General features: G+C 45.6%; 1 protein-coding gene across 1 annotated transcript in view; it reads left to right on the forward strand.

Moving 5' to 3' along the window:
* PLXNC1 (plexin C1) overlaps positions 1–24,795 on the forward strand; it is a 139,695-nt gene that overhangs the window by 91,619 nt on the left and 23,281 nt on the right. Inside the window, exons 15-21 of the mRNA XM_082850161.1 lie at positions 383–485; positions 3,319–3,420; positions 3,717–3,820; positions 7,511–7,549; positions 7,759–7,883; positions 8,885–9,083; positions 13,682–13,828. Of these exons, the coding sequence (XP_082706287.1) occupies positions 383–485; positions 3,319–3,420; positions 3,717–3,820; positions 7,511–7,549; positions 7,759–7,883; positions 8,885–9,083; positions 13,682–13,828 (819 nt within the window). The remainder of the gene's footprint in view (positions 1–382; positions 486–3,318; positions 3,421–3,716; positions 3,821–7,510; positions 7,550–7,758; positions 7,884–8,884; positions 9,084–13,681; positions 13,829–24,795) is intronic.

Consider the following 24,795-nt stretch of genomic DNA (forward strand, 5'->3'; position numbering starts at 1 on the left):
AGAAAACACAAGATGTAGAAGAGGTTAAAAAGTTGGATTACTTCCTTAGTCCAGGGGTAAGAGGGTGTCTTACCCACAGGTTACCATCTCTTTATCGCCCCCATTCCCGCGGTTTCAAACCCCCAGGGCAAAGAGGACCCAAGTGTAAAATCTGTGGGTCTAGCCCTGCAACTGATTGGAGCTGGATCCAGAAACCAAGGCACGGGGGATGTTCTTGATTGGCTGACATTCACATAGCTAATCTGCGCAGAGACGGGACTTGAACTCGGATATCCTTCCTAGCTTGCCACCTCTTTTTGTATCTTGGAGAAAACCATTTGGGGGGAAAAATCGTGTACCTAGATGTGGTCCCCACCTCGACCCCACCTCTTTGTCCCCTTAGGTCAAACTGGGAAACCTGGAACTCTACGTCGAGCGGGAATCGGTTATTTCCACTTGGTATTTTCTGATTGGGCTGCCCGTCTTGCTAGTGATTGTCATTTTTGGTAAGTGCCCTGTTTAATTTTGTCAGAGAAATTATTCCCTGGGGCCTCGGCAGGCAGGAAGGCTTTCAGCCTTCAGGGGCTGTTCGCTTCAGTTAAGTATCAATGGATGAAAACCCAGATCAAAACTCTGGGAAAGGACTAATAGGTACACGTTGAGGGCTTTCTAAACATTTTTTAGGATGCTTCATTAATAAAAGGCTGGATTACAAAGATGGTTGGTATCTCGGTGTTTGAGAAATATAATCCACTTTGCTTCCCTGAACCTGTGAATTGTGATGACAAATGTCCCGTTTACATTATTTCCTCAGCATTCCTCTGGGATGTGGGGCTCCAAGACTTGGTCATCTCATCCTGCCTTCCCATCCCAGCAAACCCCGCCCCTCACCCCTGCCCCAGCCCTGTCTTTCCCGGCAGAACTGTGTTTTGGAAGTGTGATCTGTGCCATCTATTAAACTGTTCCAAGGCTCATCCAAGCACAGTGATCCCGTGGTGCTCGCTCACTGGGTGAAATCTGGCCAACCGATGTGTTTTGTTTGGCCCACGTAGCATTTTTAAAAATTTGAAGTAATTGACAACATTTTAAGATGAGGCGATTCTTGAAAATTTGAAAGATCTGGATCACTGGATCCTAATTTTTCCCTAATATCAGTTTGCTGGAGCTGAGGAGCAGCTACCCCTAGAGAGAGGGCAGGTGTTCACTGAGCTTTTGCCATAGTCTCCACCACTCCCTACTGTCTCCACCCAGGCCACTTACCTCATCTGAGGACCTGCTTCCTGTAGCCATTCAGTTTTTGACCTCTGTTTCTGAGCTGCTTTTCATTTTAAGTCTGTTTCCTCTTGTCCTCCTTAAAAAAGAGAACTCTCCTCCAAAGCTGTGGAGCCCATCATATTCCTTGATTTTAATGCAGGCGTCGCCTCTCTAATGGTTTTCGGTTAATAGTTGCTAAGGTCTCCTTCCGTATACTCACTCACTCACTCACTCACTCATTCATCTATCCCTGCACGCACTTACCTGACGTTTATTGAGCACCTGTTATGTTGCTGATAGCTGTGCAAGGCTTTGGACTTAGGGAAGATGAGTTCAGTCCGGGTCCTTTCTCTTGGCTAGTTCCCAGTCCAGTGAAGGAAGGATTTGTGTGTATTGTTAACTAGCCTAATGGAATGAATTCATTTTGCAGAGACCCTGTTTTGTACTGTTGATGATCATTTCAGGTATTTTTAAAGCTCTCTCCAAGTTATCCACCACTCTTAATGCATCTAGAATCCAGAATTGGGCCTGATATTTTAATAAAGTCCTGGCCGGTGCTGGCTTCAAATAAGATTACTTGTAAATTCTAAACGCTGAGCTCGATTTTGAGAATCCGCTGCTGTCAGGCGGCTCTAGGTAGAGCAGTCTCATCTTGGAGTCACATCTACTTTTGACTTCCCAGAAACCTCTGATCTCTTCCTGGGCTCTCTGCGAATCTTCATTCCTCTCCCTTCACTTTGTTGGTAGAGATGGTTTATGCTCTTTCAGGTGAAGTGGGCTCCATCTGACACATCACTTTTGGTTTCATTGGTATCTGCAAAGCTGTTTAAAATTCTCCTCCCCTTCTTACCATGATTCCATGGAGGCATGTGTCCTTAGCGGCTTGAGTAAGTGTACTCTTCAGACCATCGATCACATCATTAGTGAAAACACTATACACACCTGGCCTAAGGCTGCCACCTACAAAACACCCCCTGTAGCTTCCCCTGGAGATTTCAGCCAGGAAAAACTCACTGCTTTGTGGACGTGGCCTGCTAGCTCCATTTTCAGGCAGTGAGCTGGTGCTGCCTAAAGGGTGGTCTGAGTGCCAGCGGTCCCAAGTGATGCTCCTGGAAAGAGGGCTCCACAGTCAAGCAAATGTGAGAATCCCTGCCTGCTCCACCCTCTCTTGAAGATACATGATGCACGTTATGATTAAGACTGTTGACTGTTGAAGCGGTCCAGCACACAGCTGTATTGAATTTTGTTTCCTCCAGCATCATTCACATCTAGCAGGATCCTTTTATCATGAAATTTCTATTAGAAGAGGAAAAACTTCCGAGAATAATAATGAGAGTTGACAATTGCTACATATTCTTTTTTAAAAATAAGATCTAAATGTTTTCTGTGAGTTGCCTCCTAGAATCCTGTCAGTGTCACGAGGAGGCAGGCACTTGAATAGATAAGGCAGCCAGGCACAGAGATGCCAAGGAACTTCCCTGAGGTCGCACAGCTAGTTAATGGCAGAGCGGGGACATGAACCCGAGTGCCGCACTTGTTCGGTTTACTGCATCTGCAGCATGGTTAGAAGCAAAATGAAGTGGAGCAAGAAGCAATATCCAGATACAAGGGTTCACTGGGGACCACTCATCCTGTCACCCCATTTGATCTATGCAAGTTTGGCTCATGTAACTCACTGTGGATGTGTGGGGTTTTTTTTCTGCATTTAAGGCTCAACTTTATTTCTCTAGGGATGTTTAGAAACATTAAAAAAGAACAGAACAATATTAAGTGGCCTGTGGCTGTAGGGAAACTTGGCTTGTTTCATTCCTTTTCAGCCAGCTGGGATCTTTGGTTCCAAGTGAAGGTTATTGGATTTAGTTTTTCACTTTGAAGATGAGTAGGGGTTTTGGGGGGTTTTTCTGTTGCATTTGAGCATCTTCATCTGCAGAGTGACCCCTCACTGGGAATCTTTCTTCTTAGAAATTCCACCTCTTCCAGGCTAGGCTTTCTCGCTCTCCCTCCGCCGCCTCCTCTGTAAAGGACTGTACAGGTTGGTTCTGTTTTCCTTTTTGTCAGTCTCATGCTGGATCTCTGTCTCCACAGCGGCTGTGGGAGTGACCAGGCACAAATCGAAGGAACTGAGTCGCAAACAGAGCCAACAGCTGGAGCTCCTGGAGAGCGAGCTCCGGAAAGAGATACGTGACGGTAGGCTCCAAAATTTTATTTGTAGAAAAACAAGCCCCCCCCCCCTTTTTTTTTTTAACCCTTAAACGGAACCAGCCACAGTAATGAGAGCTGTTTGTATAGAAGACAACTGAACAGCAGGGTCTAGGCCTGGCTTTGTGTTTTATTTCAGCTCTTCTCTGCAGCCAACCAAGTAATTATCTACTGTTTCTTCTTTAATGAAAACCAAGGTCATACTCCGTGTTAGACAAAACAGCAGAAGATCTTATCCATTGTTTTCTGAGTTAAAATATTGCTCTTGGGATTCTGTTTTGCAGGCTTTGCTGAGCTGCAGATGGATAAATTGGATGTGGTTGATAGTTTTGGAACTGTTCCCTTCCTTGACTACAAACATTTTGCTCTGAGAACTTTCTTCCCTGAGGTAAAAGAGCATCGATCATATTCCTAAGGTTGAGTCTTGAATAATAATGAAGGTGCTTGTTGCTACTGTCAAAAACCGTGTTTCCTTCCAAGGCAGCGGTAGATAATGCGCTTGGTACAGAATAATGGCTTAAATCTCAGCAGAGCAGGGAGGAGGATAACTATTAATTGGATTGATTAGGGTATAAAGCAGTGATGGGTCGCTGGCAATTACTCGTTGTCCACTAACAAAAACCTAGGAGGGACACAAGTTCAAAGTGATGATGTTTTTGCTTTATTTTACTACCGGTTTAGAACTGAATTTGTAGCTGGGAAGTGAGCTAGTGTATTTAAAAATCAATAAATCGTGGGCTGGCCAGTTTGTTGTGTTTATCTGCATGACTTACATTGCAGCTACTAGATTATTCACTATTACTTCTCAATTGGAAATGAAAAGTACTGTTGGCCAAGAGGGAGAAAAGTAGACACGTGTAGAATCTGAGTTAATAACAGCCATTTTTAGCAATGTAGAGTTTTTATGGTTCTCTCCAGCAGTTATTCTTCAGCTGATCAGTTTGTGTCATCCTCATTTAGTGGAAATAGCTGCATGAAATGATTAATTAATTTGTTCTAGGATCCGAGGAGTCGTCTGCTTAACCCTTTGGGTTTTCGGTCTCCCGTTCTAACGCCTCCATTTTCTCACCCACTCGCATAGCCTTCCTCATTTACCCTCCCAAGTCTTTGGCGAGGTACACTCATCCTCCTACCATCACCTCCAAGTCCCGGTACCCCAGTTCCTCCATATTGCCCTTTTTTTTTTTTTGTCCAAAACGGGTGACCACAGCAAGGCCCAACCTCTGGAACACATCAACACCAATTACATATGACATTTAAATCTAGACTTCTAAGCAAAGCCAGAAAATCTCTCCAGGCCAAAAGAGAGCTTGTATCACCTTACCATCAGCTTCTCAGCTACATTTGGCCAGAAGCCTAGAGTTCAGAAACCCAGACACATGCAGTAAGCAATTTCCAGTTTCGCTATAATTCTAGAAGCAGACACCATGATATGTGATGCTGTGTCTGGAGGGTGGGATACCTCCATAAAACACCCACCATATTTTCTTTTTTTTGTCCAAGCCTTAGTGTTGTAAATCAAGAAGGCTAGAAATAAGACTTTAGCTTTTAGTACTTGTATTTTTTTTTAAGTTATCCTCCAATAATAGCAGGCACCACGACTTGCCGTTTGCCACCTCCTTCATTTCTATGGCAGAATACTGCCTAGGGAGGGGAGTTTAATTCCCTGAATCATGATGACTGTGCAGGGCCTCCGCAAAGGTTGCACCAAGAGTCCTATTTCCCAGCTCTCTGAGATCCCCATTAAGAATTTAATAGCAATAAAAGGAGAGATTTCTACCATCTACAGGAGTACTCTGTGGGCTTTTATAGTTAATGATTGCCCTTGAGTGCTGAAGAGAGTAATCTGTGGCCTGAAAGAAAAAGTTTTCCTATCTTCTAAATTCGGTCATCAAGAGCAAGATAGAGTGATGAATGCAAAGGAATGCTGTTGCGAGTGTTTAAAAAAAAAAAAAGAATTCCTAGGAGCAATGCTGTGTTATCTCAGAAGAGAGAGGTGCAAGAAGGCAAACTGATTTAACTCAGGGTTATGTAGAATCTTGAAAGACAACTGGGAACGCTGTAGAACCTGATGTCAGAAGAAGACACAGGAAAAACAAGCATACATTTTTCAGAACCCTATTGAGAAGACCTAAGTTAAAACTGAATTTGTCACAATTAAGAAAAGATCTAGAGAACAGGGGAAGATACTGCATTAGAACAACACCAGTTGAAATGCATTCTAGGCTGAAGGTAGGTCCTGCTGTTGAGCGGCCCTTTACTGATAGATCAGGAGCCACATCCTCTAGGCCTGGAGGTTGGGTGGCGGAGGGAGACCTTGGGTGATCAACACCTACTCGGAGGGAGACCTTGGGTGATCAGCACCTACTCGGTTAACGATAGGCAAAGCCCAGAGGAGATGGTAGCTTCTCAGAGACCAAGGCATTACCGGTAGTTCTTTGCCCTGCTAGTTGGTTTTTGGCTTTTAAAGCCTTGCTTTTCATTATATTGGCAGCTTTGTTGTGCTGAAAATAGAAGAAATAAGGGTAAGCAGAGCACCTAACCACCTAGAGGAGAAGAATTTGAATGAAAGGAGGAAGGAACATTGAAACCCAGGGAGCCAGAGCGGTATTTCCCTATTTAAGGTCAAGAATCAGTCTGGTTTTTTTTTAAGTTTTTTCTTTAATTAATTAATTTTTGGCTGCGTTGCGTCTTCATTGCAGGGCACGTGCTTCTCATTGCGGTGGCTTCTCTTGTTGTGGAGCACGGGCTCTAGGCGCACGGGCTTCAGTAGTTGTGGCTCATGGGCTCTAGAGCGCAGGCTTAGTAGTCGTGGCGCACAGGCTTAGTTGCTCTGCGGCATGTGGGATCTTCCCGGACCAGGCTCGAACCCGTGTCCCCTGCATTGGCAGGCGGATTCTTAACCACTGCGCCACCAGGGAAGTCCTCAATCTGTTTAAATTGCCTATTGGCATAAGGTTGGTTCAGCAGAAAAATATGAGGAACTAGAAACTGCAAACCCAGGGTCTGATTTTTCTGCTTATTACCAGGGGAGGGTATGAGGTAATAGTTTGAGGTCTTCTACTTGGGCTAACAAATTTGAAACTATAAGGCAAAAATTCTCTGCAGAAGAAATTTACTTAAATACGATATAAAAACAGCCCAAAGTTTCAAGTATTACCAAAAAAATTTTAAATAAATGAATGTTTGAATTTATATTTTCATCCTGTTGACTCATTTAAAGTGTTAGCATGCTTTTTAAAATTTAGTCATTTAATTCCAATATGATTTATGATATTGTACATTAAAGGAAACCCCAAAGTTTATATTCAAGAGCTACAGAGCATAACACTTTAAAGTATTTTTAGAAACCAGCAGGGCAACAGCATTGTGGTCTAGTTTGCTGTAAATTAGTGATTAAAAAAAGAAAGCAAAAACCGATAATGACAGCTGACATGAAGAACTTACCGTGTATTCATTCATTTTATTTTCACACCTAACCCGTGAGGTGAGAATCATTATTGTTCCCATTTTGCAGATGAGGAAAGTCAGGCACAGAGAGGTTAAATGACTTGTCCAAAGTCACGTGACCAGTAGGTGATAAAACCAGGATTGGAACCCAAGTTGTTTGACTCCAGCTTCTAGCTTTCACCCACCCCCTCCACCCCTTCTTGAATGACAGTGTGTATCCAGACAGTAAATGCTTCTAAGCTAAGACTTGTATAAACTTACCAACACAACTCAGTATTTATCCTTAGAAGGTAAATTGCTTGAGGAGTGGTCTGTACATTTGCATAATCTTCCACCACCACTTCTTTAACTTTTGAGTCAGTTCTTTTAACGTGTGAGATGCCTTCACCTACCAAAACCAGAACTGATGCAATGATAAATATTCTTAGAGGCTTTCAGAAGTCACTGGTGTTTCTTGAGAGCTGAACAATTATTTATTATGTAGAAGATATGCTGTGAACATAAGCCCAGGGGCTCTTCAGATTAGCAAATAGTGTCTCTATTGAAATGGACTCGGGTATTGTGACAAAAATACACTCTTCATTTCCTTTGGTTGTTATGAATAATAAAAGTGTCTCCTTCCTCTCAGTCAGGTGGCTTCACACACATCTTCACTGAAGATATGCATGTAAGTCTATAAGTTTTCATTTTTCGCTCATGACTGCCTGACTTTCATAGTGTTATCATCATCTCCATTATTACGTTGAATTGTTATTGTGGGTATCTTGGGATCACGAATTTGATATTAAATAATTCATTGTCTTGGAAAACCCATTGTGGATCTACTTTCTAACTTTAAGTTTATATATTATCTATATTATGTTATATTTTTTTCAGAACAGAGATGCCAACAACAAGAATGAAAGTCTCACAGCTTTGGATGCCCTCATTTGTAATAAAAGTTTCCTTGTTACTGTCATCCACACTCTTGAAAAGCAGAAGAACTTTTCAGTGAAGGACAGGTATCAGCCCATTTGTTTATATTTTGAAAGCCATTAAGTAGAAAGAATAAAACCTGAGCCTCTCATTTTGTTTCGGAACTACAACCTGAGCTTGGTATCTGAGAACATGCATCTCTCCAGAGGCTGGTTGATTTGGGTCACCACGCAGTCCTGATGTTTCTTTCCATTTCAGATCACAACGCTCTAACACAAATTCTATTTTGAAGACACACACACATGTGACACCCCCCCTCAAAAAGCACCCTAAAAAAACCCAATACCAAGAAAACACATGAGTCCTGAGTCAAAAAGCAGAAGTGTGCTGTTTTCTATTTTTAAAAACACCCTGAAAATTCAGGGAAGACATTCACTTCTTGTTACCGCTCTAGTTCAAAGTCAACTAGAAAATGCTGAAAACCATATAAAATGACCGGAAGTTAACATTGCTGTGTGGTTTTTATGGATCGAGGACAAAGGTAGTTGAAACTTAGATGTTAAAAAAAAGCACCCACAGGGCAGCACCCCGTTAGCATCCCATTGCCTGACCCCTCAAGTTTCCTTGGAAACTGCTATCAGCACCAGGCAGGCCACAGCTGATGATTAACCTGCTTAATCAAGACTCTGGTTTTTTTTCAATATGCTTTTTTTCCATCATCTGTATATCTTCTTTTTTTTCTCTTTCAGTTTTATTGAGATATAATTGACATACAGCACTGTATAGGTTTAAGGTGTACAGCATGATAACCACAAACATCTCTTTTTCTGAGTTTGAGGTTTGTTTTTTTTTTCAGATCCCACATATAAGTGAGATCATACAGTATTTGTCTTTCTCTATTTCATTTCGCATGATGCCCTCAAGGTACATCCATGTTGCTGCCAACGGCAGGATTTCCTTCTTTTCAGGGCTGAATAGTATTCCATTGTATATATGTACCACATCTTCTGATCCATCCGTCTGTTGATGGACACTTAGGTTGCTTCCGTGTCTTGGCTGTTGTAACCAAGGCTCTATTTTTAAATAGGTGTCTGTTTGCTTCCTTCTTAACCATTGCACTGCAAACTAAGCTGGTCTACCTAACCAGCATCCTCGAGGTGCTGACCAGGGACTTGATGGAGCAGTGCAGTAACATGCAGCCTAAACTCATGCTGAGACGCACAGAGTCCGTGGTGGAAAAGCTCCTCACAAACTGGATGTCCGTCTGCCTTTCTGGTTTTCTGCGGGTAAGTGTCGCATCCCTTGGTGGCGTCAGAGCTAAGACTGTATAGGCAGCTGTTTTTAGCAGATGCTGATGTCTTTGCCAGGATAAATCCTGAGCACTCCGTGGTGTCAGCATTTAACCACTTTTAGTCTTGGTCCTTACTAGGAGCACATGGAGGGGAAAATAAAATTTGTTTTTGCTGTAACTGGCCTAGGCAAGTACAATTCATTTAGAATTTCCTCGAGTAAGACTTTTTAAAAATTTTATTGTAGTGAGGACAATTAACGTGAGACCTACCCTCTTAACAGATTCTTCAGTGTACAAAACAGCGTCATCTATTGGCACAATGTCGTATGATAGATTTCTAGAACTTACCTTACGTAACTGAAACTTTATACCCCTTGACTTTTGCATCCACCTTCACGTGGTTAATGAACGTGTGCTGAGTGGAGGGCATATTTCAAATGCTGATGGAAACACGCTGTTTTCAGGGCCTCTGAAGCATCTTGGAAATAGCCATTTACCTACCGCTACGCTCTCTGTAAGCTAATTACGTTCAATTCCAACCAGTTATCCCGTATGAAAGCGAGTCTCCAAAAAGCCGCCCGCCCCTTGAGTTCACTTCGTTACAGTTAAGTGAACATGGTTATAATCTAATTGAATCTTAAAATCTTTTCAAATGTGAACTTGGCACAGATTCCATTGGTTAAGAGGATAGGCCCTGGAGCCCGCTGCCCGGTTTGAATCTAGACTCCACCCGCTTACCAGAGGCCCCAAGCAGGTTTCTTGACCTGCCTGAGCCTTGGGTTTATAACCTGTACAACTGGAGGAAGAATATTTTAGGGCTGTTCTGAAGCACTGATGAGAAAATGTATACAATTGCTTGGCACTGAGTAAGCACTCCGTAAATGATGCCCACTATTATTATGAAATATTAGTAGGAAAGGAAGTGTGTTCTGTTGAACCCAGGCTTCATTCAGCCCTCCGAGGCCCCTGGTGCAGGACGTTCTTATCCTTCTTCAATTTCACCAGCCATCCAGATTCCAGCAAAACTACGTAATTGTGTGTTTGTAGCTAGTTCTGAAATCTAATTAAAGTTTGAATAAGATACACTGCTATGCCACAGGTTTTAACAGTGCTACTTAAGTTTAGATCCAGAAAGCAGCGCCTTAAATAGACTGTGCTTCGTTTAATGTTTAATGTAATCTTACAAGTAGATGCACAACCTTTGTTTTTTTAACCAACCCTTTTCTCCCCCAAGGCAATGCCTATTTATTAAGATTAATGAAATCTGCCTTCTTTGCTGTTTACTCGGTATAAATCATCACACACTTCGGGGAGATGTGGGGCGCTTATTTCTGGGGTGAATATTTTTGGCTTCTCCCATCCTAGCTTCAGCTGCAGCTGCTCCGAAACAGAGGCAGCAGGACCCTCACCCAGTTCCTGGGTCTCAGTCTCAAAAGGCAGCTCCTGCCTCACCACCTACCGTGCCACTGAGTCAGAAGCTCAGGGTGGGGCGCAGTAGTCGAGGTTTCCAAATTCCTGCAGGTGATTGCACCGCCCAGCCTTTGAGAACCTGGGGGCAGTAGGAGGAGCGCTGGCCTAGGAGTCTTGGTTAGAAGCAGCAGGTTCGGGCTGTAAGTTCATCTCGGGCCCCAGCTTGCTGCGTGGCTCCAGGTACGGCCCTTTCCATCTGGGCATCCGTTTTCTACCCACCAAATGAGGCGCGTGGCCATTGGTTTTAACTTCCTTTCCAGTTCTTTCTCTGGGACCTTGTGATTCTTTTTCTGAGCCCTCGAAGGCTAGTCAGAGCCTTGCCCTTGCCGCTCTTGGGCGTTAAAAAGGCGAGGCGTCCCCAGAATCTGCGCTCTGAGTCCAAATGGCCCCCTTGAGCAGAGGATTCCTCGTCAAGGTTTTGCAGTGCTGACTCAGGAGTGTCTTGGGCACTTGGGGTGGTGAGGGGCCAGCGTGCTCCCTGGGAGGAAGTGGCATTCGGCCCGTGGGCGATACTTTCGTTTTCAGTGGAATAATTCCCTCTGGCGTGCAGGGCCGGACCTCCCCAACCAGGTGCCCAAGGGGTGTGGGACTCTGACGGCCTGGCCCTCCTGCTCTACCCATCCTCCCAAACATCGGCCTGGGTGCCACGAGCGCTGTGACCTCCAGGTAACTTCCTCCTCTGTGCCTCCAAGGCCCTGTGGGTCAAGTAATAATAATAACTACCATTTATTGAATGTGCCAGCCACCATGCTAAGAGCTTTGCTTCCTTTTTTCTCACTGAATCCCGTGAGGTGAGAACCTTTAGGACCGTTTTGCATACTGGGGAATTGGGGCACACAGGATAGACAAGACTTCCTCCCATAGAGGAGGATCCCATAGCTCGTGTGACAGCACCAGGGAGCTCTTAGCCACCTGGCTTAATGCCTCCCCAGGAAGGCAGCTAACTTCTTCCAGGCTTAGGGGGAGGGATTTGGGGCTGGAATGAGGTCACAGGTGCGGAAGCCTACAGCTCCGCCGTGGTCGGAGAGTCTGGTCTCACGAAGGAAAGGATGGTGAAGGGGCCAAGCTTAATTCCCATCACAGGATGGGAAGGGCAGGGTTAGTTCCATACACGGGGCTCTGCCCCAGGCCGGCTCCCTGGGAAGCTGTGTGCACCCTGGTCTGATGAGACGCCCAAGCCGCCAGCAGGTATGACTAACTTAGAACTTGTGTTCGGTGGTGACAAAGAAACGTCGTGGCACCGTCGTTTCCTAAGCTGGCCACGCATCAGGATCCCCCGGCAGGTGTTAAAACTACAGATGCCCGGGCCTCATCTCCAGAGATTCCGTGTCTAGAGTAGGGCCCAGACATCTGAATTCTTTATAAGAGTCCCAAGGGATTCTGGTGATGATTATCCGGGTTTAGAACCACGGGTGTGGGTAACGGTGCCAGATGAGATGTTACTAATCTGAGTCTCGCTGCGCGCTTGTGGAGAGTTCTTACCGCAGAGCCATCGAGTCTGGAGCCGTCACTCCACACAGCCCAGAAGAGCCCACCGGCCCCCTAACGCCGACCTCTGCAGGTGCCTCCAGCCCCCTCCCAAGGGCACTTACCCCCATCTCTGATGTGGGCTGGAAGCAAAGAGAGAAGTGAGGTTCTAGGTTTACGGTCGGGATATTACCTAAGGGGGTGGAGGGAGAGAGACGAGAGCAGTGCGGTTGTGAGCCTCTAAATAAAGGAAGTTTCTCATAAGAATTGAAATGTCATGTTCTAGTCCCAGCGCTCTCCCCACCTGGGAAATTTTTGAACATTCCAACCCTGTCCTACGGTAAGGAAGCGACTCCAGGATATGTCAGGAGGGGAGAGGAAAGTGATACAGGGCCCCAGTGGCAGGGAGGGCAGCAGAGGAGTGACAGGAAGCCCGGGACCAGGGAGGGCTGTGCTTTTGCAGTCAGTATAGAGGATGGTACGGGGCGGGTAGGGGTGGGATCCAAGAGACCTCAAAGACGTCTTAGCTTACCTCTTCGAGGGAAAACAGGTGAGAGCCAGTGGAACCCTCCTTCCCAAGCCAGATGCATTGGCTGTGAAGCTTGACTTTGTAAACTGGTGCTTCAAGCCCTTGTCACGTGGCTGGCTTCTCGTCATCACTGAGGCAGTTGGACTTCCTGGTTCTGGGCCTGGCTCTTCTTCCCCCTTAAATTCAGTTTAATGTCCTTTTGATTATAAGAGGGTTTATTTACTTAGCAAATACTACATGATAGATCGTCAAGCCAGGGCGACATGCTTTGAGAGGCTGCATGAAAGCAGGAACACACAAGCCTCCCGCTTGGGCTCCTCAGGGTCCATTCAAGCGCGAAGTGGCTACAGATTTCCGGCGTTTCAATAACAGCAGGGGTGGCCACCCCGGTCCAGAAAAAGGTGCAGAAGGAAGTCATCAGGATGGGCCAGATGCTTGGGAAGATCCTTAGAGTAAGGATCTGGAATCGGCTCTGGCCCAGGGGAAGGAGGTGGGGTACACTGTGGCCTGTACCAGCAAAGGTGCCCGGGTGGGACTGTGCAGGCTGGGTCCGGGAAGGAGCCGGGGCTGGCCGCCTCACGGTCAGGAGAGGAGGCTGCAGACTGCAACTGAAGGCCACCTCCTTCGTGAGAAGCTGTTGACACCCAAAAGCTTCCTCCTAGGTAAATGTATAAAATGTTTTTATGTTTATTCTGGTTACCAAGGCTAATCGTTCTGCATTTTTTTACATGCCGTTTATTTTTAGCACGCTGAAAGAAAAAAGGGCAGTTAAATAGGAACGTAAAGAAAGGTTAAATCTCTACCAACTGTTCTTAGGCCAACTGATGAGCACTGGGCTACCATAGAGAAGCCTAAGCATAAAAGAATGATCACCTCTGTAAATGCCATGAGAGAGTGCATGTGCGTGTGCGAACACGCGTGTGTGTTGGGGGAGAAGAGGCAGTTTCCTGAGTTTTGCTCCTAGTCCTAAGTGGAGCAAAGTGTATTTTCTTGGGAGGTGCATGTTGACTGTTAGAAAACACTGCCTCCTGTCTCCTGTCGTAGGGCCATAAACTGAAACTTTGATTCTCTGGAAAGTACAGTGGATTCTGCCGAAAGCTAACTGTCACTTTTGCGTCTTTTCCAAGGAGACTGTTGGAGAACCGTTCTATTTGCTGGTGACGACTCTGAACCAGAAGATAAACAAGGGCCCCGTCGATGTAATCACTTGCAAAGCCCTGTACACGCTTAATGAGGACTGGCTGCTGTGGCAGGTTCCGGAATTCAGCACTGTGGTGAGTTTACGATGAAGCTGGTGGGGTAGAGAGTGAGTTGGGAAGCGTCGCTTGAAATGATCATTCCTACCACAGGAGGCCTCATACGTTCAGTTTATTAAAACCGTAGTTGATAAAATATTAACACGTGTTCACATAATAGATTTTAATTACTCGGATTGGGGGAGAAAGTATTGTCATGATGCCTGGGGTACTCCTCCATTTCCAACGATTTTAATATCAGGATGGCTTATAGCTTTCAGTATCGGCAAAGGAACTGCAAAGCACTCCCTACTCAGCGCTTATAATTGCAATCAGAATTTCTCAAACGGCTCTGCTCTGGAAGACAATGTGTGAAGATATATTTCAACCAAATTGAGGCCGTCTTATTTTAGAACGATAACACAAGACAAATTCCACTGTGTTCCCCCTGCAACATGACGCCCTTACTTTATTTTCATGGATTAGTTACAAATGTTTGGTGTCATGCACTTATCGTTCTGTGATCTCACAGATATTTTTAGAGGAATGCTGTAAATCACGACAGGAAGATGATTGCTTGGCTGCTGGAGGGTTTCACCCATTTAAGATCTTCCTTTTCACCCGTCCCCACTCCACCCGCCCACTCTCTTCCTTTCCTAAAGGAAAAGAGACCAATTTTTTGCACATTCAGGAATTTGAGAGAGAGAGAGAGCCAAGCATGGCAAGTATCTCCAAAATTACTTAGGATTTTTTTGTGCTTTTCTGTTAACAGAGACTTGGAAAAGGGATTGCTGTTTTTTGGTTTGATCTTTAGCTTTTGCAGAGATTCCGGGCTGCTTCACAATCTCATTAGTGGGGAAGGAGGAAAAAATTACAGTGGGGTTTTTGTGTTGCTCAGTAAAGGGGCCGAGGTTCCTGCGGCTTTGCTCTGGATGGCAAGCACTGCGGTGTCATCCTGGAAGAATTCATCCCCTAATTGGAGAAGGCACTATGGTGCTGTAGGCTATGTTATGGTTGTGTCCTCTGGTGGGAGAAGAGTCCCTACATCAGCTCTTTCGAGTCCTCGGTCACCGCTGGATGGAGCTGACCCTCCACTGAACATGGCACATGCTTGGCCGCCATCCACAAGGTGGGAGGCGGAGCAGAAGGTCACCAGGTCTGACTCCTGTCTGTTACTCCCATCTGTGTCTGAGGGGGAGTGGAGTGCGGTGGTTCTCCGATGTTAGCATGCATCAGAGTCCCCGAGAGAGCTTATTAAATGCCAGTTGTGAGGCAGCACCCCAGGGTTTCTAATTGCGTAGGTCTGGGGTGTGGCCCAAGAATTTGCATTTCTGAAGAGCTTTCTGCAGCTGCCGCTGGTCCAGGGCCACACCGGGAGAACTACTGATATAGTTGTTACTGAGTGTGGACTCTGGAGCCAGGCAGGTTTGAATCAAGCCTCTGCCACTGGCTAGCTGTGTGACTTTGGGCAAGTTTGGAAACCTCTCTGTGCTTCTGTCTCTTCACTTGTAAAATGGGGATGATGATCATGGTACCTGCCTGTCTCATGGATGTTGTGAGAATTAAGAGTTGATATTCTGTAAAGTACTTAGACCATTGCCGGGCACATGAGTGTAAAGAGTTATTAAATTTAATTCAAATCTCCTCGGGTGCTTGTTAGAAATGCAGATCCAGATAGACCCATGCCTGGGCCTTCCGTCTGGACTGACTACATCAGAATCTCTGGGGGTGGAGCCCAGGCATGGATAGATGTTTTAAATGCTCCAGGTAATTCTAATGTGCACCCTGCAGGAGGAACCCCACTGGTACCCTGGAGGACAAATGATGAACTTGCATCAGGGCCTATTGACTCTCCTTTTACTGATCCAGGGTCTTGTCTTCAAACCCAGGGCCTTGGTCCTAATGCAGGTGTTCATGCTTTTACTTTGAGACATTTTAGGAGCCCCACAGGTTCCCAAAGAGAAATATTTGCAAGTGAATATAGGTCAGGGGAATCCAGCAGTGTTTCACTTTCATGAAAACACGGACCCGCACAGGAAGGAGAGGAGAGTAGAAGACGGAACTGGGAGTGGGGAGGACTCAAATGCCTGGAGCAACTTTTGAGGTTTGAGTCCTTTCTAATGCTTTACGTCCGAACACTTTTCCCCCTTTCATTTTGAAACGTTATTTATTTCACAGTCAATTAAGACCATGTGTTTCTGATGTGTTAACACTCAACTCATCATCAAAATGTTTCTTGATGCTGAAGACATTTGTGTCGACTTGGATTCTTTTTTTCCTTTGTAGCCCCTGGGGAAAAGGTTGACGGAAAATTATGTTTTAAGAAATCCACATAAATCTTCCTTTCCGAACACGGATTTGCCGGTAGATAGCGTTGAGACTGGGAGAGGGGTGGGCCACTTGTTTCTAGGGCCCTTGACTTTGAAATTGAGTTTTAATGCCTTTCATTGGACCCGCCCCAAACCTCTTTCATGGTGGATGGTTATACTGGACGCTCCAGAGAAGCTTGATCCGGTCTGTGCTTGTGTGACAAAATGTTAGCAGAAGGTCGATATAAAAAATTTAAGGTTTTTCATTTCCTTTCAGGCAAGTCCCCTCAGCCTTAACCATCATCTTTTAAATTTTCTTCCTTCCTCTCTCTCCCACCTCCCCCTGCCCTTTCTCACTTTACCCGCCTTCCCCACGCACGTACACCCAGTGATCTGAAGTCTTGACTTTCTAAATTTGCTGAGATGGTTTATGTATTTGAAAACCAAGGTGTGGTGAACAAATTCGAGTGTGTGTGTGTGTGTGTGTGTGTGTGTGTGTGTGTGTGTAAATATTTTCAAGGAAAAAAAAGCCAGGGGAAAAAAAATCAAGAACAGCCACCCAAACAACTTGAAATGACAGAGCCTGGTACCGTGGCTGGGACACATTTAAAAAGAGGCCCCCAAACTCCTGTTTGGCCAAATGGTGAAAACCACAGCGCCTCATCTAACAGCCTAAAAGTCAGGTTTCACTCCTTTAAAATTAGGATGCGTTCTCCCTGAGGTGTAGGGTGTTTTCTAGAACATAAAGGCAACATGCCAATTGCTTATACATGAAATCATTATGCTAACACATGGGCTCCAAGAAGTAGTTCTTTGTTTGCTGTACCCTGGGAGGAAAATTCCTCTGCCATTTCTTAAATGTAAGCAAAGCCCCATAAAGTCACTTCCTCTAGGGCCAGAAGAAACCATCCTCCGCCAGCAAGGCACTGCGGGCTGGTGTTCAGTGAGGCAAACTGCCATTACATTCTCCTGCTCCGGGCTAGGAGCATCAGGGGAGGGTTTGTACACGCACGCACGCACGCACGCACGCACGCACGCACGCGCGCGCGCGCACACGACTCCTCTAACATCCAGGGATTCCGAGTTGACAGCTAGAAGAGAGATAAGCCCTATTGCTCTAAGGTTTTTCCTCCTTTGCAAACTTTCAGGCACGTTCGATTTTGTGGCTGAAGGATCTCGGGCTCTCCCTTAGGGTGGGCTGTGTCTAGAGAGTCGTTCTGGAGCGGATCGCCTGAAACTTCGGAGAATCGAGTGAAGGTTGAGGATTTCAGTTCCGGGAAAGTGTACCACATGGGAGAAAGGACATTTGCTTCACTTTCAGGAGGCGATGAGAAAACCCAATAACTCATGGCAAGTGTGCTGAATTAGCAAGAGAAGGTTGACTTATAATCAAAGTTAAGCGAGAAATGGTTTTTTGAACTCTTAAACCCAGGAAATGAGCCTGCCAATCGGCTGTATCAGAGCTAGCATCTTGGCGCCCTGGGAAACAGTGTTCTGACAAACATAATATTGCCCTCATTCTCGTATCTATGAGAAAGTCTTTAAGATTATTAGAAAGTCTTGGAAAAGCACAGATACTCGCTTAAGAAATCTTGATGCCTCAGCTATGATTTATTGAACGTTTCCACCAGCCCACACTAGGCTTTTCCCCCAATAGTTACCACGTTGCGGACAATCCTGGTTTGTAAAATATTTCACCTCTGACACAGCCCTAGCTATCCCTAGCAAGAGTTCCTCATCTGCAAGCTTCCTTCAACGCGGCCGCTGGGCCCTCCACTCCCCAGCTCCTTCTGTTCCACTTAGTTTGTCCTTTCAGAAGATCCATTATCCCCATAATTAAACAACCCACTGTCCCGATTAAGTCATTCTCTGTTACTTCAATTACATCCCATTGTCCATTAAACCCTGATGTTTGCACTTCAGCAATCTTGTTTTTAATACTCCTAGCATTTGTGGAGAAACAGTAAAGTTAATTAACAATTCTGGAGCTTTGTTTTTCTTTTTCTCTCTACCATAGTGCAGATCATTTCCATTATGACTTGCAATAATACTGAAACCATTACTAACTCCATAGTTACTGTTCTGAGCTTCTGATCAGAGAAGCGAAACCATTTTTTATAATCATTTGAGGTAAGTCATCCTACTTGACGGCAGGCAGTGGAAAATGAAAAATTAACCTTAAATGAGTGCTTTAAATGATTCTCCTCCTCATATTCTTTCTTCTCACACCCATAGTCTTGGGATTCGAAAATAATTTCATTACCTAAATACACACGTACTTAATTTTCCTCTTTATGGCTCAAGTATGACTCTGTTACTTCATCGTTAAGGATTCTTATTTATACTTGTTCCCCTCAGAGAATGGTAACTTTTATAGCAAACCATGGTGGAGATAAAGGCATTTTTAATTTATTTATTTATTATAAAATTTGTTTTATTCATTTATTTTTGGCTGCACTGGGTCTTCGTTGCGGTGCCTGGGCTTTTCTCTAGTTGCAGCGAGCGGGGGCTGCTCTTTGTTGTGGTGCGCGGGCTTCTCATTGCGGTGGCTTCTCTTGTTGCACAGCACAGTCTCTAGGCACGCAGTCTCAGTAGTTGTGGCTTGCAGCCTTTTAGAGTGCAGGCTCAGTGGTTGTGGCTCGCGGGCTCTAGAGCACAGGCTCAGTAGTTGTGGCGCACGGGCTTAGTTGCTCCGTGGCATGTGGTATCTTCCCAGACCAGGGCTCGAACCCATGTCCCCTGCGTTGGCAGGCGGATTCTTAACCACTGCGCCACCAGGGAAGCCCAAGGCATTGTTCTAGGTTTGTCTTTTATGGCATTGTCAAAGTCAGCATTCCATTTGAAGTTACTGTTATCTAGAGCAGGAATCAGCAAACAACAACCTGTGGGTCAAATGTGGCCCTGCTGCCTGTTGTTATAAATAAAGTTTTATTGGTACACAGCCATACCCATTCATTCACTATTGTCTATGGCTGTTTTCCTGCTGCAGTGGCAGAGTTGAGGAGTTGCAATAGAGATGATAACAGACCTCAAAGTCCTAAATGTTTAGTATCTGGCCTTTTACAGAAATTTTGCTATCCCTTAATCTAGAGCTTGACATAATAGAGAAAAAAAACCCTAGAATCCACTCTCCTGCTCACCCCCCAAAATCTTGGCCTGTTTCCTCTCCTTCTAGGGACACAGCAGTGGAAATGCCTCACCACTATCCACAAAGCTGAAACTTATGGGCACTCTGCCAAAAAAACCCAGAAAACTGTGAAATACATTAAACCTAAAATACTGGAATCAATCATTTTGGGCTAAATTGGACGGATTCTCACTTGATTTTTGCATGAATAAGTGTTAGTAAATGCTAGCAAGTGTATAAGACTGGTGAGAGAAACTTAAATTTGAGGAAATTCTCTCCATTAACTTAATTTTTTTCTTCAAAATGGAAAAGGCCTTTCTCCCTCAGTATTCTGTCAGAGGGTTAAATACCCTGACCCAGGAAGCGTGGGGCTCTCGGTCTTTGGTGGGGAAAGGAAAAGGCGGGTGGGGGAGGGGAGGTCGGGCCGGCAAGAGCAGCGTTAGAGGGGCGGCTGCTAGAATGTCCCAGGGCTGACTCAGCTTGAGAAAAAGCTCAGGTCGGAAGCTTTTCTGAGCCTTCGACTTCTAACTCTGGGCTCTTGCTGCTTCTACTGAACTTCTGGAAGTGGTTTTCTTCTCTCTAATTCAGTTTCGTATAAGAACCAGACTTTTCTCTTGACCTTCATTGGCTCTGCAGTGAAATTCGAAATGTATTTTATAGGTTTTATTTAACGAAAGCAATTATTGGCCTAAGACCGTCTACGATAAAGTCGCTGGCTTGTAATAAATTCTTTTAAAATGGATTTGTAGGTTTTAGGAGGTATTACAGAAAGGATGCAGCAACATCCCTGCCCTTATTAGCTAAGAATGTGGCTGATGAGTTAGTGAGGGAGCTGCACTAAACTGGGGAAAATGTGGGGCCATGCCTCTTCCCCCGCTTTTGATGTGTCCTCTTAGCCCTCTGCAGCTTGTTTTTTCTACCTCCCCAATGCCTGAAACTGCCAAGTTGTGTGAAGGGCCCATGGGAAAAGCTGCTAGTGAAGCTGGAATGTGGTTGTATGTCGGGGTGCTGTGTTGTTCAGCTCAGAAGAGGTGGGGTTTGGAGTCTGACCGTCTTGGGTGTGAATCCAGGCTCAGCCGCGTTACAAACTGGCTGTGTGACCTTGGGCAAGTCACTCAACCTCTCTAAACCTGTTTCCTCATCTTTGAACAGGTGGATTCTTTTAATTAAACCCTAACCTTGTACATTTTTTATGAGGTCAGGAAATAATATCTGTAAGATGTCTAGCCATCATGCCACGGAGTAGGTACTCATTATTTATTTATAATAGCTTTTCTCGTCTGAGCTGTTTTTCTTATCCACAGTATGGTTGAAGCAGAAACTGTCCCCTCAGCATTGGTTGCTTATTTGATTGGTTGGTTATTGATGATGGGTGATGCAGGGCAGTTGATTAGCTGCATCCAGTGTCATTAAAAGCTTATGTTACTATTGAAAATGTTACTCATAACCCCTACGTGTGGGCTTTTACAACCTATAGCAGACAGTATCCCACCGGACAGATGTGAACAGGAGACCACAATGACACACCTGCCCAGCTAACTTGGACTGCAATCCTGCACATCTAAAAGGGCTGGACTGTGACCTGCTGCAAAGGACCGGGTCCTTCCAGTCTGGTCCTTTCTCTGGCTTTGGTCCCTGTGCCTTCAAGACAGCCTTGCCCTTCTATTATCTTCTTGATAATAGAGAAGGCATTGTTCCTGAATCCATTGTTCCTTGAGACCCAAGATACCTGTGGCTGAAGCAACAGCGGAGTTTCTCTCTCTCCCACATGAAGTTCTGAGGTGGGCAGCCCAGCACTGGTGGGCGCCTCTGCTGGGATGTCCTCGCAGACCCCAGCTCCTCTCTTGCTGTCCTGAGGTCACCTCATGATCTAAGGTGTTTGCTCCCTGCCAGCCTCCTTCCACATTCCAGCCAGCAGGACATATGCTGAGCTATAGAAAAGTTGACCGACGGTCACCAGCTGTCTTTTAAGGAAGTTTCCCAGGGGCTGCCACATAACACATCTGCTTAATTTCATTGACCTAAACTTAATCACATGGCCATACCGAGCTGCAGCAGAGGCTGGGAAAGGTCGTCTTTATTCTAGGTGAACGTGAGCCCCATAAAAATTCCTGTCAGTGGGGCCCAAACCACAGGGTGCTCCAGATTGAGTGGGTTCCATGGGGTCCCATGCCAGCCAAGGTAAGGAGGTGGAGCCTCCTCTGCTGTGTCCAACCGGTCTGCTTGGATGGCGTTTATTGAGAACCTCAGGCAGATTGGGACTGCCCTTCAGAAGTTTATCACCTCGACTGGCCTTTGGCTCTGCAGTTAAGAGTATGGACGTATCCTAGTTATGACCCTCAGCAGCTCTGCGATCTTGGACACGTTTCTGAACCTCTGTGTCTCAGCTTCTTCATCTGTTAAATGACACTAATAATAGCGCCCTCTTCAGACAGCAGTTGTGAGGATTAAATGAATTAGCAAAGCACACCCAGCACATGGTGAGTGTTCAGTAAGTGTTGGCTATTATTATTAGAAACCTCAAATTGTATTATCTTCCTCAGCTTTTGTTTCTGTAAATAGTACAGGGCTTCTCCCTGACATGGAAGGTGGTGGTTTTGGAAAGGCAAGCATGGTTCTTCAAGTCCTCTACCCTCTATTCTCCCCAAAGGAAATGGGATTCTTTATCTAGACTTCCTAACCTCATAGCCTGAGTAAGAGATTGAAGCTTGCTGCACATCAGTCTAATAAGAGTTGAAGCCAAGTATCTCCATGGTCCAGAGGCCTCCTCCTGTACTGTTGTACATGTTGCTCCTTTGCAGACCCAGTTCACGTGGCCCTTCCTCCATGCAGCCTTCCTTGATTTCTCTCCCTTTGAAAACCCTCCTCCAAGACAGAGGTAATATCTCTCTGAACCTCTAAAGCACTCCGTCTATACCTACTGTTTTCTTCCTGGTATTAGAATTTGTCGTGTATATCCCACAGTTGTTGTATCACTCTTCAAATACTTCCCAGGCAGGATCAGTGCCAGCTTCTATTGTATATCACCTGCGATGCTCTGCACACAGTACGTGCCAAGTAGGTGGGTATCAATGAAAGTAGGTGGGTATCAATGAATGACTTTATCTACCTCAGTGTCAACAAAATGAGCTCTGTCAGATTGGTTGCAGGCAGATGTAAGTAAGAGAAAATATGACTATTGGTGTGTGAAATCCTAAGAGCATGGAATTGCACTTAGAGCGGGAAGTCTGGAGGTAGGCAGCCCGAAGGTAGGTCCATGTACTCAGCAGTGTCAGGGCTCTGGGTCACCATCTCCTTGCTCCTCTTGGCCCTTCCTCTTAGTCACAAAATAGCCGCCACAGCTCTAGGCACTGCTCTCCCCTTTTGTAGAAACGCTTTCCCTTTATGTTTCATTGGCCAGGACTGGGTTTCATGACCAGTCCCTGGTGAATGAGGAGAAGGGAGCTGCCGCCAGAAGAAGGAAGACAGATGGCTGCTGATTGTACAATCAACCGTATCTGTCGCCCCAGCTTTGCTGACACTTTCGTAGCCAGAGCAGTTCCTCTTAACAGAGGGGCAGAATTGGGGGGAAGAGACCAGGGTGCCTTTTAGGATGCTTTAGCCTTTTGTGGGTCTTGACAATTAATCACCATTCCATAGATTTGAACCGTGCTTAGTTTACAAAACATTTTCAGGCTTTGAAAGCCAGGCTCAGCAAATATTTAAAAACATGGAGCTTGAGTTCCTGCTTCTACCTTTTTCTTGCTGGGTGATCTTGTACAATGTACTTAATCTCTCTGTACCTCAGTTTCTCATCTGTAAAATGGGAATAATAATAGAATCTATTATGTCATAGGGTTGTTCCTGAGATGAATTTATGTATATTAATACACATCATTTGTCCTGGTGCTTGGCACACAGGAAGCACTCCTTAATTTTCTGTTATTACATGTCATGATTTAGTGATCCTGTCACTCCTTCGAGATAAGAACAATGAGAATTTTGAGGCTCAGAAGAGTTTAGAGGACTTGCCCGCGCTCCCACAGCTAGCTAGCAGGAGAAGGGGATGATCCAGGTGGCCTGGTGCCAGTGCTGAGGACCCTCAACCCTCCTGTCCTCTCTGCTCAAATTCTCTGGACACTTACTGAGAGTGAAAGAGTTGCGTCTGGTGGCTGAATATTGCTTCAGAGGCGGTGCTTTGGTTCCCAAGTATATTGTGAATCATCTGAGAACGAGGACCATGTCTCACGGTCTCTCCTAACCCCGGCCCCTAACACTGAGTAGCGCACAGGAAGGACTCTGGTTAAGTGGGTTTTGAAGGGGAGGTAGCACTTCTGGGGGGATCTTCCTTGATGGGGAACAGAGGCCCAGCTTGAAAAGCCTGGGGGTCGGGTTAAGAGGCAGGGCCTGCTCTGAGACCCCCCCCCCCCCCGCTACTCTTACACATTCAGAAATTGCTGTTGGGGCGCTAAGCGTTAGCGGCATAAAAAATGAACACAAATCAATTTGTGTCTGAATTTACTCTCAGAATTCCCTGTGGACTCTATAAAAGGCCATTTTACCTTTTTCCCACCCAGCTAGCTGTGAAGGCAGTGGCAGATTTACATTATTTTACATCCAGTTAAGGGTTTTTTCCCCTTTTGGTTATGTTTTAAAGGAGAACATTTATTGCCTGTAAAGAGGTGTTTTTGTTGAAGACAATAGTGCCCTTTAGGTAGTCACAGACTGTTATTTCGCAAATACCTATAAAACTATTAAACAGGCTGGGGTCGCTGCTGTAGCCCTGATTCAAAGGGCCTTTTCATTTGTCTTTATCTTTGGAAGCCCCGTGAAATAGCTTAACCGCCACTACTGCTACTGGCGAGACCAACTCTTAGAGAAATACAGGGAGACACGGGCAAGTATACTCAGACCGTACAGGGCAGGACTGACGTTTGCCCCTCCAGGAACCCCGTTTGTGCTGGGAATGCAGCTTAGGACTTTGGTTACAGTCTGATCTAAGGTTCCTGGCGGTCCAGAGGGTTCCTGGGCTGTAGGTGGGACAGAGAGGAGGAGGGAGGGCCCAGGGGGTGAGAGGGACCGAAGCTGAGTGGTTCAAGTTGCCACCCCTGGCTCTCCATTTACAAGCCGGGTCCCTAGAGGCACAGGCCTCTGTTTCCTCACTCAAAAAGTGGGTATAATAATAATACACCCTCCTGCCCCAGGATATTGGGCAGATTAAGAGAATCGTGTCTTGAAATGTGTTCGGCAGGGTGCCAATAAATGTCACTAAAAAAGGAGGTGAGGAGAGGGCTCTGGCCTGAGGCTTCTCTGCCGTGGTTCTCAACCTCCACCCTGCTTCTCGCCCACCCAGTATGTCAGTGTTTGCTAAGCCGTCAGGAGTCCCGCATCCCTGCCCAGTGAGCCACTGGCCCAGAACACCAATGTGCTCTGAGAACAGGCAAGGGAGCCACTCTCTGTCCCAGAAAAAAGAAACTCTCACAGGCCAGACCGAGACCACCACTTAACCTCAGACTGCAGCCTCCACTGATTCGGAGTTTCATCTGAAACTCGGTGAGGACTGCACCAAGGTTTACGCTCGCATAATTATA

The sequence above is a fragment of the Leucopleurus acutus genome (assembly GCF_964270905.1).
Source record: "Leucopleurus acutus genome assembly, chromosome: 11".
Classification (NCBI taxonomy): Eukaryota; Metazoa; Chordata; class Mammalia; order Artiodactyla; family Delphinidae; genus Leucopleurus; species Leucopleurus acutus.